We start from the raw sequence: 15,691 nt of genomic DNA on the forward strand, positions 1-15,691 counted from the left end.
TTACTGATAGTCCATCGGTATTCTCAAAACAACTAATGATGGATTTAAAGGATTTCAGGAGTCAATTGCCTGACACGGTGTCATTGTTTGCCTATGTAGATGATATTCTACTGTCTGCTGAGACTGAAGCAGAATGCCTAGATTGGACTACAAAATTATTTTTATTATTAGGAGAGTTAGGATATAAATGTAACAGGGAAAAATGTGTTATAGCTCAGTCTACTGTCACCTTTTTAGGACAAAATGTTTCAGCAGACCATAAGGTCATTATACCAGAAGTTATATCTATTTTAAATGAAACCCCGGTACCGCAAACAGTTACCCAGTTACGTGCTGTTTTGGGAATGTTAAATTACTGCAGACAATGGATACCAAATTATACACAAAAAGTAATGAGACTGTATAAACATTTGAAACTGCCCGCAGCCACACCAAAGAATACACTAATTGTATTGGAAGAACAGGATAAAATAGTGCTGGCTAAGATTGTGAGGGATTTGTTATCTCCAGGACCGTTAGCAGTAATAGATATCCAATCACCTGTGCATTTGTGGGTAAAAGACATGGGAAATAGTTGGGCAGCTATGATTAATCAAAACAATGAAGTAAATGCACCAGTAGCTTTTTTGTCAGGCTCTTTTAATCATGTGGAAAAAGGAATGAAAGAAATACCAAAGTTACTGACAGCTATAGTGGCTGCAGTAGGCAAGTGGAGAGCACAAATGCCTTTTGTTCCTATTGTAATACATACCAACCACACGATTAAAACGCTGTTGAGCCCTAGCCAAACAGCATTGACAGCCACTAGATTTGGAAAATATCAAGCAGTACTTTTAGGACAAGATATAAGAATAATACCATTAACTAAAGAACAGAGAAATAAGATAGATCTGCTTTTTCCTGTCGATCAAGAGGGTGAGATTGATACTATAGAAATCCCTACATTTCACTGTCTTACTTTTGAACCTTTATCTGATGGGTTAATATGGTTTACAGATGGAGCTTGTGAAAGGACTGTTGCAGGCTTTGCCTGCGTGCAGGTAGATGAGAATCTAAGAAAGATAATGCAAGTACAATATAAAACCCCTCCTGATCAGACTGCACAGCATGCTGAACTTTTAGCCGTTATTACGGCCTTACAACACACTGATATGACTCAAAATGTCACTATATATACTGATAGTGGTTACGTTGCAAGTTCACTACAGTATCATATATTAAAATGGCAGCGTAGGGGGATGATAACCAGTGCAGGTAAAAATCTACAACATTACACATATTGGAAATTGCTGTTTGAAATTTTGGCAAGAAGGGAACGTGAAGGTAGAAAAACTGCAGTTGTGTGGACCCCGGCCCACACTGAAAAGCCAACCTTTGAAGCACTAGGTAATGCAATGGCTGATGCAGCAGCAACGGAGGTGGTTAAGCAAAGTGAAAAGATTTTGTATAATACTAGACAGACACAGGAAGGGCCACTTACGAATGTAGATAAGATTGAAATGTGGCAGCCAGAGGGACAGGAAAGTGAAAAATGGTTGAAGAGAGGATGTATGAAATTGGGAAGTGAATGGTTTAATGCAGAAGAAGGATTACCTTGTATGCCAATGAGCCAGGCGATTAAGGTATTGGCTGAGTGGCATGCAACCATGCATTGGAATAAGGAAACAATGAGACAACAGTTTGAACAAAGGTTTTGGACCTTGAAAATTGATAACTTGATTCAACAGGTTGTGCAAAATTGCATGGTATGCAATATTAACATACCTAAACGAGGTCCTAAAATATCGCCTGGGACACTTCCAATACCAGAAGGCCCAGCAAAAGAATGGTATATCGATTTCACCGATATGATTGTTCCAGTGCAGGGAAAAAGGTATTTGTTAGTTTGGGTGGATGCTTTTTCAAGGTGGATAGAAGCATTTCCATGTAAAAGGGAGACAGCACATGAAGTGGTACAATGCCTGGTAACTCATATTATGCCAAGACATGGGTGTCCGTCTAGAATAATTTCTGATAACGGGACACATTTTAATAACAGTGTTTTGAAAGAAATGGAAACGATTATGGGTTTAACACACAGAAAAGTATCAGTGTATCGCCCCACCTCCAATGGTTTGGTGGAGCGCTACAATGGTATTTTAAAAACTAAATTGAGAGTATTACTGAAGGCTTTAAACAAGGAAACAGCAGGTAAACCATATACCTGGCTTGATTTGTTACCATTAGCTTTGATGGTTATAAGGGCCCAACCTAATGGGCGTACTAAATTGACCCCATTCCAAATTCAGACAGGACGTCATTTCTTCCCGATGCAGACAGCAAGTACTGATAGCACAGCTCAGTACTGGCAAAAGCTACAACCTATGTTGAACCTGACAAGTGATATGATCCGAACAAATGTAGCATCACAGGCAGGGACTACTAATGATGTTTGTGCTTTTAAAGTAGGTGATCTAGTACTGCGAAAGAACTTTACACATAAAACATGGAAAGATCCTGTGTATGTAGGGCCTTTTGCTATCACGGCCCTTACTCAGACCGCTGCCCGTCTGGAAGGTCATACTTCTTGGATACATTTAGCAGATATTCGACGAATTAATAACATTGAAATGGACAAAGAATAAACAAACATCATGTCCCTAAACATGATGGTATTGGGATGTTGTTGTTTGTTAATGGACAATGAACACATATGATAATAGACTTGTTGCAGCGGCCAAGATGTTGAATTTGACTGATTGTATCATATGTGCCCACTGACTGACATCATCCTTGTCCTTGCCAGCTATGATATATGGGACTACAATGATAAAATCATGTCTGTTATCCCAATAATACCTGTGTAAGGGACTTCATTGGACAAATGAGACTATTTATAAGCAAGCCTTGCTTACGGACAAGTATCCACAGACATCATTTTGGTGTCTGATTAATAGTATGACAACTGAACACATTCCCCCGATAAAGTGCACTTACACGCAGAATGTTGTAACAACTGATTCAATGAATGTTATGCTTTTAATTTGTGTAATTTTTAATGCCACATTAACTAATGCAATTGGGCATTATCCTTATAATTGTTCTTATATGAAACATAAGAATGACAGTGTACTTCCCTTTGATTTATTTATTTATTTATTTGTTGCTTATATCCCATATTTTCCCACTCGTGCAGGCTCAATGTGGCTTACAGTAAGTTAAATAAAAGTACAAACTTAAAGGTTATGCAAGCATCTAACAGAGTGAACTAGATAGGGAAGGGGACAAAGGATACATTAATCAACATTGTAAGTTGAGGAGTAAGTCTTAGCAAAGAGGAATGTCTTTAACAACTTCTTAAAAATGGGCGTACTAAATTGATGAAACTCACTGTCTGTATTCAAAAGAAATATAAATTTTGTACCCTAGTACAATTGAATCTGTTTAATGCAACATGTATTAGCATGTTTGCAAAGATGTGCCAGGATGTTTTTAAAATGATAATGATAACTGAAATCAGGAATGAATAGAACTTTAATATGTCAGCTGAAATATTGAAAGATGTATGATAAAGATGATGGAAAGACAGAGCTTGCAGGCATAGCATGCCATAAATAATGAGGGGGTGGATTAGAGGAGGTGTATATATATATGAATGTCCTATTTTCTAATCTCGCAGACAAAAGGAAGCCAGTACCAGACCCAAAAGAATACTTGCACGCACATAAGAAAGTGTGAGACCTGACAAGTCAGATCTCACAGGGAGGATTGTAAGAAATATAACGTGAAAAGAGTTGAAAAAAGTTCACAGCAGCAGGAAAGTGCTGACAGTGATTGATTAATGCAACCTCCCCCCCATATCTTGAGAGAGAGTGCTGCAGAACGGGCAAAGGCAAGGCGCCTGAGTGTCTGTAAGAGAAAGTCTGTGGGATAATGGGAACCAGATGCAGCATATGTTCTGCTGTAGGATTTATGGTATGGTACAGCCTGCAACCACGTGATATCAGGAGAAGATTATAAGGAAAGTGGGAACAAAGAAATAAGTAAGCATTTTTGAATTTTTCTTTGTCTGTGTATAGCATTTTGATTTGCCTTAAGCTTGCTGTAAATTGCTTGTGTGTGTAGATATGCTTTGAGTATAGAAATGCTTCCTGACTACCCCTATTGATGGTAATCAGCTTGTACACTAAACAAATGAGTAAACTGTTTATATTAAATATGAAATTCGTCTGGCCTTCTCTACAAAAGTGGCGGCATCCTTTTATACAGTTGCTAACTATCGTACACTCTTGAAGGAATATTTAGATATAAACTTGGCCTCTGGACCGTCTCTGGGGATTTTGTGGGATGCGTTGAAGGCAGTCTCTCGGGGGTATTTCTTACAACAGGCTAGTGGTCGGGCTCGGGCCCAGCAAAAGGAGATAGCCGATTGTACTTCTCAATTGTCCCATTTGGAGAATATCCATAAGTCTTCATCTTCGATTGCAATCCTGAGGCAAATTCAGGCTGTTCGGCTGAAATTAGATAATATTTATACAGATCAATTGCAATTTATTCGGGGTCAGCAACCGCTTACTCGGTACTTTAATCATAACAAACCGGGTCGTTCATTGGTCCTTAAGTTGAGGCAGTGTAGATTTGATTGTATAATTCTTTGTATTGGGGATGGTAAGAATACAATGCTGTATAAATCCTCTTTGATTCGTCAGAGGTTTCAGTCTTTCTATCAATCATTATACTTGGCTGATTCTACAATTCGTCAAGACACTATTGGGGCCTTCTTATCCTCTCAGAATTTACCTTCCCTGACAGAGGAACAGCGTTGTATGCTGGAAGGTGCTATTCAGGTAGATGAAGTTGTTAAAGTCATTAAGGATTTGCCCATTGGGAAAGCCCCAGGCTTGGATGGCCTACCAAATGACTTTTATAGGATGTTTAGAGGAGAGTTAGCTCCTCTCTTGGCTGAGATTCTTAATGGTATTCGAGAGGGAGAGGCTCTCCTGCCGTCTATGCTGGAAGCTTGGATAGCTGTGATTCCAAAACCAGGTAAAGACAAGATGGACTGCGCTTCGTACCGTCCCATTTCCTCTCTCAATTCGAATGTAAAGATTATAGCAAAGGTTCTGGCAAATCGATTAGCTAAAGTTCTTCCTGATTTAATACATCCAGACCAGGTCGGGTTTGTTCCACAATGGCAAGCGAAAGATAATGTATGTAGAATGGTTAATTTGCTTCATGTAGCTAAAACTTCTAAAATTCCAGTGTGCCTTTTTGGTCTTGACATGGAGAAGGCTTTTGATCGCGTTCATTGGTCTTTTATGTTTAGTGTTATGGAATGATTGGGGTTTGGACCGGGGTTTAGGGAATGGACTCAAGCACTTTATAATTCTCCTAGAGCGTGCATGCGAGCGGATTAATGGAGGGAATTCATCAATGTTCTCCTTGTCTAGGGGGATGAGGTAGGGTTGCCCTCTTTCGCCGATGTTATTCGCTTTGGTTATGGAGCTTCTTGCTATTGCAGTTAGGTCTAATATTGATATATCGGGCATTGTAGTGGGTGATCAGGAGTACAAGCTTGCTATGTTCGCTGACGACATCTTACTTTCCTTAACCAAACCGTCAATTTCTATGCCTAATTTGCTTAAACTCCTGGCAGAATATTCTACAGTGTCGGGATTTAAGCTTAATATGGCTAAGTCAGAAGCTATGGCCATTGGTATTTCCAGTCCAAATCTACAAGCATTACAACAAACATTTTCTTTCAGGTGGGTAACTTGAGGTATTAAATATTTGGGAATTCTCCTTACTCAGAATTTTTCGGATTTATTCTCGGCTAATTACCCTTCTCTTCTGCGGGAAATATACAAGGACTTGGAGGCTTGGAGTTCTGTTGATCTGTCATGGTTTGGTCGGATTGCTTCATTGAAAATGAATGTTTTGCCTCGCTTGCTGTATCTTTTTCAGGTTCTCCCTCTTCGTTTGTCGCGTAACTTTGTGTCGAGTATTCAAGATCGCTTTCTCCGTTTCATTTGGGCGAATAAAAAGCAGCGTCTCTCGAGAAATTTGTTATATAGGGATCAGAAAAAGGGTGGTTTGGGTGTCTCGAATTTGTTTCGGTATTATATGGCGGCTCTGGCTGCAATAGAGTGGTTCCATGCTAGTCCCCAAAAAAGATGGATTTATTTGGAACAGAGTTCGGTAGGCTCATGCCCTCTGCGTTCCTTAATGTGTCTCCCTCGGAGAAACCGTTCTTTGGACCGGGCCATGTGCCCTTCTGTTTCGTCCACTCTTCATTATTGGGATGGCCTATTTATTCAGCTTGATCAGGTTTTTTTCTAAGCTTAGTCCAATAACTAATAACCCCCTTTTTCCACCTGGCCCTTGAGCCTGGGCCATTTATGAATTAGTTCTCGGCTGGTCTGAAGACTTGGGGTCAGTTTTTTGATGAAGATTCGATTATCCCCTTTATTGTATTAGTTGGAACGTACATGATCTCACCTGCGGATATTTTGCATATATACAAGCAAATCATTTTCTCTCTACTGCTGATATTAGAGCCAAGATTCTTCAGGAAGATTCCTTTTTTGAAGATTTATGTGAAGACTAAGGGAACCAGGGGTCTTATTACTTGTCTGTATTCTTACCAGCGTAGGAAGATGCAGCCCCTGGTGGACCATCGCATGCGTTGGCATCGGGAGTTTGATTTGACATTGGGTGATGATGATTGGAATTTCATGGAACTTGTTCTATCGAGGATTTCTGTTTCCATACCTTTTAAAGAGAATGCTGTTAAAAGTTTTATACAGGTGGTATTTGACCCCTGCTCGCCTTCATCACATGTTCCCGACGACTTCACCGCTGTGCTGGAGGGAGTGTGGACAGAGGGGGACTATGGGCCATCTCTGGTGGTCGTGTATTAAGGCTCAGGCTTTTTGGAAAACTGTTCAGCATAGTCTCCAGAGTTGGATATCTCAGCCTATTCAGTGGCCGCCTGAATTTTTTCTTTTCCCTAAAAAGCCTCCTGGTTTTACTACATCACAATCATTACTGGTTTGTCATGCTATGTTTGCTGCTAGGGTTACTTTAGCAGCTCATTGGAAGTCTCCTAAGGTTCCTTCGTTGGTACAGTGGTACATTTGTGAGATAGAGAGGCTTTGGGCCATTCGCCATAAAACTTTGTCCAAGTGGGAAGCTATTTGGGATCCTTTTGAGTCACATTGTTCATGTTGAGACATGGGCTACGGGGGGGAGAAGGGGGGTTTAAAGGGGGGAAAATCTTGTTATAAATATTAGGAGTACCTTGTTAGCGAACCTTTTTGCTGGGAGAGTTTTTACAGAAGGAAGCTACTAGAGCTTTAAAAAAAAATCCTACAGAAAATGGAAAAATGGTCTGAATAAAAATAATAGGAAATAGCATAAGGAATGGCAAGTCAAATGCAAAGCCCTGGTATGGAGGGCAAAGAGGGACTTTGAAAAGAAGATTGCGTTGGAGACAAAAACACATAGTAAAAACTTTTTTAGGTATATTATAAGCAAGAAGCCGGCAAAAGAATCAGTTGGCCACTAGATGACCAAGGGATAAAAAGGGCACTCAGGGAAGACAAGGCCATAACGGAGAGATTAAACAAATTCTTTGCTTCAGTCTTCATTGAGGAAGATGTGGGACAGATACCGGTGCCAGAAATGGTATTCAATGCAGACAAGTCAGAGAACTGAATGAAATCTCTGTAAACATGGAAGATGTAATGGGGCAATTTGACAAATTGAAGAGTAGCAAATCACCTGAACTGATTGGTATACATCCCAGAGTACTGATAGAACTGAAAAATGAACTTGCAGAACTATTAGTAATATGCAATTTATCTTTAAAATCAAGAATGGTACTGGAAGATTGGAGGGTGGCCAATGTAACACCGATTTTTTTTAAAGGGTTCTAGAGGTGATCCCGGAAATTATAGACTGGTGAGCCTGATGTCGGTGCTGTTTATAGGGCTCACCACTGCCCCTTGTGTGACCTAGTTGTTTTGGGCTTCTAGAGGCGGGGGATTCTTCGTAAGGGCAGCATTTCCTTTTTGCTCTACGTGCCACATTCCTCTGCCAGCTCTGTACGTCTCTTGATTGTGCTTCACAGGTGAGCCACTTCTCCTGCTTCAGGGGTGTGTCTGCACGACAGACAGACTGAGTGCTTCCTCACCTTGTTCCACGATGGGTGGTATGTGGCCTTGGTCACACGAGAGCCCTGGAAGGTCTGCCACCTGGATGTTCTTTGCGTCCCAGTGGGTTCTGCTTCCCGTTTCCTTCTCTGTAGCAGTTGAGCACCATTGCCTGGCTATTCAAAATACTGAGGATTCTAGGCTGCACAATACCCTTAAGGGGAAAAGTACTTGGAACTATGTTCTCTGTCTCCTTCCACTGGTGGATGGATGTAACCCATTAGTCTGGACTGGTCTGGTATAATTAAAGGAAAGAAAATTATCAGTTAAGAACATAATTTTTCCTTTTCACTGTTTAAAAATGCAGTTGAGGACAAAGGGGGTGTGCCTGTGCAGAGATCCTTGACGCTGGTGCCTCAAAGGGTGTCGACATCAACCTTGACGCATACGGTTCCACACTCAGGATTGGGTGAGGAAGCTTCCCTGGAGTTGGAGGGTAGGGCTATACCTTGGCGTTCGGGGCATAGACATGGTCCCACTGAACCAAGGCAGAACAGATTCATGCAGCCAGGTCTGAGTATAGTGAACAGCGAATAAAAATCTCGGAATCCTTAGCTACCAGGCTCACCAAAAATAACAATGCTAGGACAATAGGGCCTTGAAATGGATTTCTTTAGCTTTTTACAATGACTGGGGGATCTACGCTCACACGTTGGGCGGAAAGGCACCATCGAATGCGTGTTAGGAAACTGCTAGAAAACTATTGAACTCTATAATTATTGAAATTATAGTCAGCATCTGCACCGGGCTCCGTCGGATGATGTCACCCAGATGTGAGAATACTTGGCCTGCTGTCCTTGGACAACATCTGCTACAGATGAGTCACTTTGCTTTATGGTATGTTTGTAGTGATTGATCTCGGTTTTTGGCTTGTTTCGTTTGATCTAATACAAAATCTTGTGGAAAGAGATGCTACATTATATATACAGACAGATGAGTCTTTAGCATTGTTTCTTCATTGACTTTTTGAAGAGAAGATATATCTTTGACTAGATTCAAGAGTTTTATGTAAGTCCAATAAAAAGGTATCACCTTCAACTACAACTTCATTGTTAAATCTTGGTCCACTTGGATATGTGGAAATACATCAACTACAACTTCATTGTTAAATCTTGGTCCACTTGGATATGTGGAAATACATCAACCACAATTCACTAATAGAAGCAAATCTCTTCAAATGTGATAAATATTGCAAATAATCAATTTAACCTTTTGCAGATTTCTGATAATATATAAATACTTTTATGTGGTTGTTTTTCTGATTGCTTCATAAAGTGTATATTTCTCTTTTGTAGCATTTGAAAGCCTTTTAAAAATTGCTGCACGATATTAACGTATAAACTCAACCTCGGATGTCTGCCTTGAAGAGATTGGCATATGGTCATCCTAGCAACAGTGCCTAGGAGAGCCCAAACTTGCATGATTTTGGAAACTAAGCAGGGTCAAGCCACAGTACTGTGTCCTGCAGAAAGCGATGGCAGGCTGCTGCAAATTCTGCCAAGAACAGGTCAGCCGCACCATGGTTGTATCAAAGAAAATAAACCAGACTCTGTAATCAAGACATATCAAGCAGAGTTTAAGAAAATCCCAGAATTCTGAGAAGAGAGAGGGTCTTATTTAGATAGTCTATTCTTACCTACCTCTCTCTCCAAAACACAGTTTTCATAGGGTTTTCTTTAATATAGCAAATGCTCCTTTTCCAAAGTGTTCTCAAAATAACGTTGCCTGGTTCCCAAAGCAAGCAGCTAGTGATTGACACATATTAATCTAAAACTTATGAATTTCACAACACTAAAACAGAGGACACAATTCTGCATTGATTCTCTGTACTTCCTTAGGGTTCCATGCTATGCCTGGGCTTTACTGATATCAGCAATTTCTCACTTCATATGTCATAAACAGCAATAACAAATTCTGTTTGCACCGTTCTGTTTCTGACCTGTTTACTTTTATTCTTGACATTGCTTTTGGGGGGAAGAGGTTATATTCCTTCTCATTTGCCTAATCCTTGATACCCAGAAATGGGTAGAAAGAAGATAGGAGAAACCACCACCACCACATGACAGATCACTCTATAGGACTCTCAACTGCATCTGGTAGTACTATGCTAGTATGACTCTTGAAGTTAGTATAGCAGGCATTCAATAGAAATAAAACAAAATAAAACGTGGAAAAGAAAATAAGATGATACCTTTTTTTATTGGACATAACAATACATTTTTGATTAGCTTTCGAAGGTTGCCCTTCGTCAGATTGGAAATAAGCAAATGTTGGTAGATGACAGTATATATAAGTGAAACATCAAAGTATTTTAGTGACGGGTGGATAGGTGAGAGACAGGAAGAGTCGGGTGGATGAGGGACAGGGAGATATGCATAGAGATAGGAGGGTGACAAAGCAGTACAATTTTATGGTTTATAATGGGCTAGAAAACCCAGGTCTTTGTTAAGTCCTATCTGGTGGGTGTCAAAATATTTAATCATTCTGACTTCAAAGGTCTTACGTTCCTGTATTGTTTTAAAGTTCCCTTTCAGGATTCTTACCATGAAGTCACTGATACAGTGTTCTGGTTTTGTGAAGTGCTGCCCCACAGAGGTGACATCCTGATTGGTACTAGCATTTTTCATATGGTGTCTATGTAAATTAAATCTCTTCTTTAGCTAGCATCTGACTTGTTTGTCCAATGTAGCAGCCTTCGTTGCATTTTTTTTACACTGAATGATATATACCACATTGGAAGATAGCAGGCATGAAAGCAGAGTGGCAGGGAATGAGGTTATGACAGTCTCTCGCTAATCTGACCTATGGATTAGAAGGAATTTAGGTTTACAGAACAAAATATTTCATAGCCAGATTTTGCCCGGAGGCTATTAGAATTATTTCAGTTTTTTACAGAAGTACTTTAACAATATGCATTTTTTTCTCACTTTAGGTACCAAGTGAAAAATGGGGGTTGTTGAAGAAGAACTTGAAAAATACATTAGAGCAAACATGCATAAGTTTCGTCGTATTCATGTAGAGGAGCTGCTGCCATACCTTGCATGTCTCTCACAAACAGATCAGGTATGCTAGCTTTTTTTTTCCTGGTTTCTACTGCATTTTGCATCTGCCATGATAACTTGCTTGTTCGTATCTTTATTGGGCCATTCACAATTCATTTCAGCATTGTTTGGCTGATCCGTGGGAATTAATAATATAGGTTGCCAATTTAATATCAGGCTTGGATACAGTAGTAAGCAGTGCCTGTGCAAGATATATGTAAAAAAAATAAGCACTTACCATATGATGTGAATTAACCTTTAAGTGGGAGGGGGAGTCAGTCATGGAGTGTTCCTCCCTGGGAGGGCCCAGTAGTAGCCAGGGAGGAAAAAGGGCCCTGTTTACTAAGGTGTCTCTAACATTAGCACACGCTAATTTTTAGCTAAAAATGCTAGCGCGCCTATAGCGTGGCATAGTAAACAGGGTCCCAAGGGCTGAAAAAATATTTACACAATCTAGACACCATACAAAATTTTGATTTTGTACAGTCATGACTGAGAGTATGCAGCTGGTTCAGAATTTGGTCACATGCATAATTACCCGTCTTTCTAGACATCACCATATATCACCACAACTGTATAATTTGCACTAGTTTTCAGTACCATTCCATGTAAAATTCAAAATTTTAACTCTTATTTATAGCACACTCCAACACAATTCTCCATTATAAATGAACTAGATGTTATCTTCCTACATGTTTACTCCATTTTAAAACTGTCTATTCCTTTATTATTGGAAGTACATTTTGCTGAGACCAGAGGTTCTGCATTCTCTATTGCAGGACCCTTTGATTGGAATAGATTTCTTAGTTATAAAGCAGATTGTGAACATTGTAAATGCTCAGAAACCTGCAAAGTCCATCCAGTCTGCCCAATAAGGTGATCAGAGTTGTGTCTGGCACTCTGCACAGATTCTACTTTGTCATGGCTAAACACTGGTGTACTCAATCTCTATCTCTCCTTGCCAATTTTGGGATACAGACTGTAGAAATCTGCCCAGCAAAGGTCCTACTTCCCAACTACTGGAATTGCTATCGAAGCCCATTGCAGTCTTGTCATTTTAATATATTTGAATTGATTAAATATATTTGTGTAATTTGTAATCCACCTAGTTTTTATTTTAAAAATGGAATATAAAATAAATACAGTTTTAGGAGTCAGGGAATTATTTTCTCTTACTTTTCTTTCTTTAGTCTGTATATATATTTGCTTCTTGTTTTTGCATTTCTTCTGTTTTCGTCTAGTCTTTCTCGCTTCATTCCTTCATGTTTCCTCTTGTCTATGGCGTGGAAACAAAGTACATATTGCTACAAATTGGGTTTCTGCTGGGTACTTGTGACCTGGATTGGCCACTATTGGAAGCAGGATACTTGGTTAGATGGACCTTTGGTCTGACCCATTCTGGCTTTTCTTATGCTCTTATATATTTAGGTTGCAGGAGTTCCTATGAGGCCAGTTCATCTGCAGTGATGGTGGCAACACTTCTAGTTTGTAGAGTAGTACTGGATGATAAACTGTATGCACTGCTAGTTACCTTCTGACGTTTTTCCACCCCTTAGTACACTTATTAATGTTACACATTGATAGAAGGGTTTTCTTTTTCTGACACTTCGTTATTGGGGCTTCTGTCATCAGTTATTGGAAGGCCTGTCCAGGAATTTGAAAGAGCTTGTTGCACTTGAACTGCGGTTCTGGTAACTCCCTAAGTTATTGCTAATTGTTGTGACCTTGATTGGAGAGAAGAATGGAAGAAATCAACATTGAAACAGCATAAGAAGCAGCATCAACAAAGGAAGAGAGGCAAAGTATAAGAAGCAGTATCGACAGAGAAAGAGAGACAAAATCAGGATGCAGTGGAATGGAAACAAGACGCACACAGAATGGATAAGAATGTCAGTTTCAGTTATTGAACAGAAAAGCCAAAAACCTTCCTCAGTCCAAAAAAGAGTAGAGCAAAGGCAAAAAAACTAGCATTGAAACAAAAGCAGTTTATTTTCATAACATTCAAAATAAAAAATGACAATATTATGTACATGGCTTCAAAAAGCTCAAGTGGAATTAGAAGTTCATACATAAACCAATCTGTTTCAGCACTATTGCCTGTATCAGTAAAACTATTTTCATAGATCATTAATCCGACAGGAGAGAAACTGCCTGGGAACAAAAATAACGTAAAGAAAGGGGAGGTGGAAAAATGTTAAAAACGAAAATAGAATAAAAACAACTTCTACCTTGATTACAAGGGACCTCTTCAGTATTGACCAAGCTATCGGTCAATCATCCTTATGCTACAAGACAATAATAACCTCAAGAAACCTAAAATATCTATAACCCACTATAAGTGCTATATGGTTCTGGCCTCAGAAGATACAGTCCCAAAGAAATGAGACCATACAAAAAGCTACTAACACTTAATGGTAAGAACTAAATAGTTCAAGCTTCAAAGTAAGAAAAAGTCAAATGTAAAAAAAGAAAACAGACCACCATGTTCCAGCACACAATGTTTTGTTTTGTTTTTCTAAACCCTAGCTAAGCAGGAAAAAAAGAATGAACCAACTAATACCATTTCAAATTTTAAATAACTTAAACAAGGGAGGAAAGAAGGTGCCTAGGGGCTCAAACAGTATTACTGAATGATATGAACCTTGGTGGAGCCATATAAAAATGTTCTTCCTGCCAATAGCTCTGATTGACAGCTTGTACCAATTGGGGTCAAACACAGATCAAACTGCAGACAGCATTAAAAAATTATCCAAAAAACAACCTGCACTGATTGGGGTCAAACACAGGTCAAACTGCAGAAGGCCATTAAAAAATAACCCAAAAAACAGCCTGTCTTAAAAGGGTCTAGTTTTAAAACAAAAACAGAAGTTTGGGGGGGGGGGGGGGGGGGCACTACTTTTACAAGATCCTAAAATATGTATGCCTGCAAATGTACATCTGCTATATAAATTAATATAGTAATTAAAAAATAAATCATAAAAATACAAAAAAAATAGATAAAGCAAATAAATTAAAAGTACAACTTAAAAATTAAGAAAAACTGTGTGTTTGTCTCTAGCAATTAATGTGCGTTAACAGCAAAATTAAGGCGCATTAAGGACTTAATTCTGTAAATAGCACCCAAATTTAGGAGTCAAAAAATGTGCACGCTAAGCGCTATTCTATAAACAGCACTCCAAATTGGGTGCCGTTTATAGAACAGTACTTAATGCCAGGATCCGTGCCTAATTTTGGGCATGGGGATTTATACCAACTGAACCCTGGTATAAATCTCCATGCCTAAATTAGGTGCAGAGCCCCCAAATTCTATAACACTGTATGCAAATCTTAGAAATGCGCCTGACCTATCCTGCTTCTACCATTGCCACACCCCCTTTTTGGATCCACATAGAAAAATTTATGCGCACATCTTTATAGAATAGCGACTAAAAAGATGCATGCGTAAATTTCAATTATTGCCAATTAGCGCCAATAACTGCTAGTGCCCAATTATTGCTGCTAATTGGCTTGTTGAGCAATTAAATTGCATGCACAAATTGGGCATGCACATGCAATTTTGAGCACTGTATATAGAATTAGGGGGTAACTGGGTGCGTATCTGTGATAAGAAAGGGCCACAGTGTTGTAACACTTACCTTATTGCTTACCTTATAACACGTTTTAATGTCTGATGCGTTATAGCATGGCCCTGTAGTAACATGAGTTATTATCTATTACATTGTGCCGTGGACCCTTGTAGTAACGCATGTTGATCTACAGTACTTTATGACATATTGCTGTCCAGTATAAGGACAGCTGTTCATTACAGCTTTTTTTTTTAATTATTTCTTTATTCATATATTTCAATATATCATCACAATACGTGAGTATGCAATTGGCATTTATACAAGTGGCAAAAAAGAAATAAAAGGAAATATAATTAACAGCCTTTCTGTCCACAAGTTTAGGAAATTTGGAATCCAAGAATTTAGAATTTAAAAATAAAATATATAGCAATAATTACAAACTAATGGTTACAACCTGTGGTTCAGACCCCAGCCTGCATTTAGGGAGGGCACACAACATTCAATTCCACTCTAGCATCTAGAAATTCTTTTAACTGTTTTGGGTCTACAAATTGAAACTGTTTACCCTCAAGCATTACATTACAATAACAAGGAAAACGTAATATGAAAGTTGCTCCCAGTGCCACCACACTAGGGCGGAGTTCCAAAAAGGCCCTCCGTCTCATCTGTGTAGGCCTTGAGAGATCAGGAAAAATACGAATTTTTGAGCCCAGAAACAGATTTTCTAAGTGTCTCAAGGAAAGCCTTAATACGGCATTCCTATCAGGCTCCAGCACAAAAGTAGCAAGCAGAGTCAACCTCTGAGTAATTATCTCCAATGAACTTTCAAGGAAAGAAGTAAGATCCATTCCTTCCCCTGCTATCGGGGGATTTTCTTCCACCACTCCTGATG

The 15,691-nt window shown here is 39.2% G+C and overlaps 1 protein-coding gene across 2 annotated transcripts in view; it reads left to right on the plus strand.

The window, feature by feature from the left end:
* MAVS (mitochondrial antiviral signaling protein) overlaps window positions 1-15,691 on the plus strand; it is a 65,652-nt gene that overhangs the window by 15,696 nt on the left and 34,265 nt on the right. Inside the window, exons 2-3 of one of the 2 annotated variants that reach the window (XM_030191015.1) lie at window positions 9,488-9,699; window positions 11,125-11,255. In XM_030191015.1, coding sequence (XP_030046875.1) covers window positions 11,139-11,255 — 117 coding nt within the window. In that variant the 5' untranslated portion in view covers window positions 9,488-9,699; window positions 11,125-11,138. The remainder of the gene's footprint in view (window positions 1-9,487; window positions 9,700-11,124; window positions 11,256-15,691) is intronic. The other variant, XM_030191014.1, reaches the window with a different exon arrangement.

This window comes from Microcaecilia unicolor, chromosome 2, assembly GCF_901765095.1.
Source record: "Microcaecilia unicolor chromosome 2, aMicUni1.1, whole genome shotgun sequence".
Taxonomy (NCBI): Eukaryota; Metazoa; Chordata; class Amphibia; order Gymnophiona; family Siphonopidae; genus Microcaecilia; species Microcaecilia unicolor.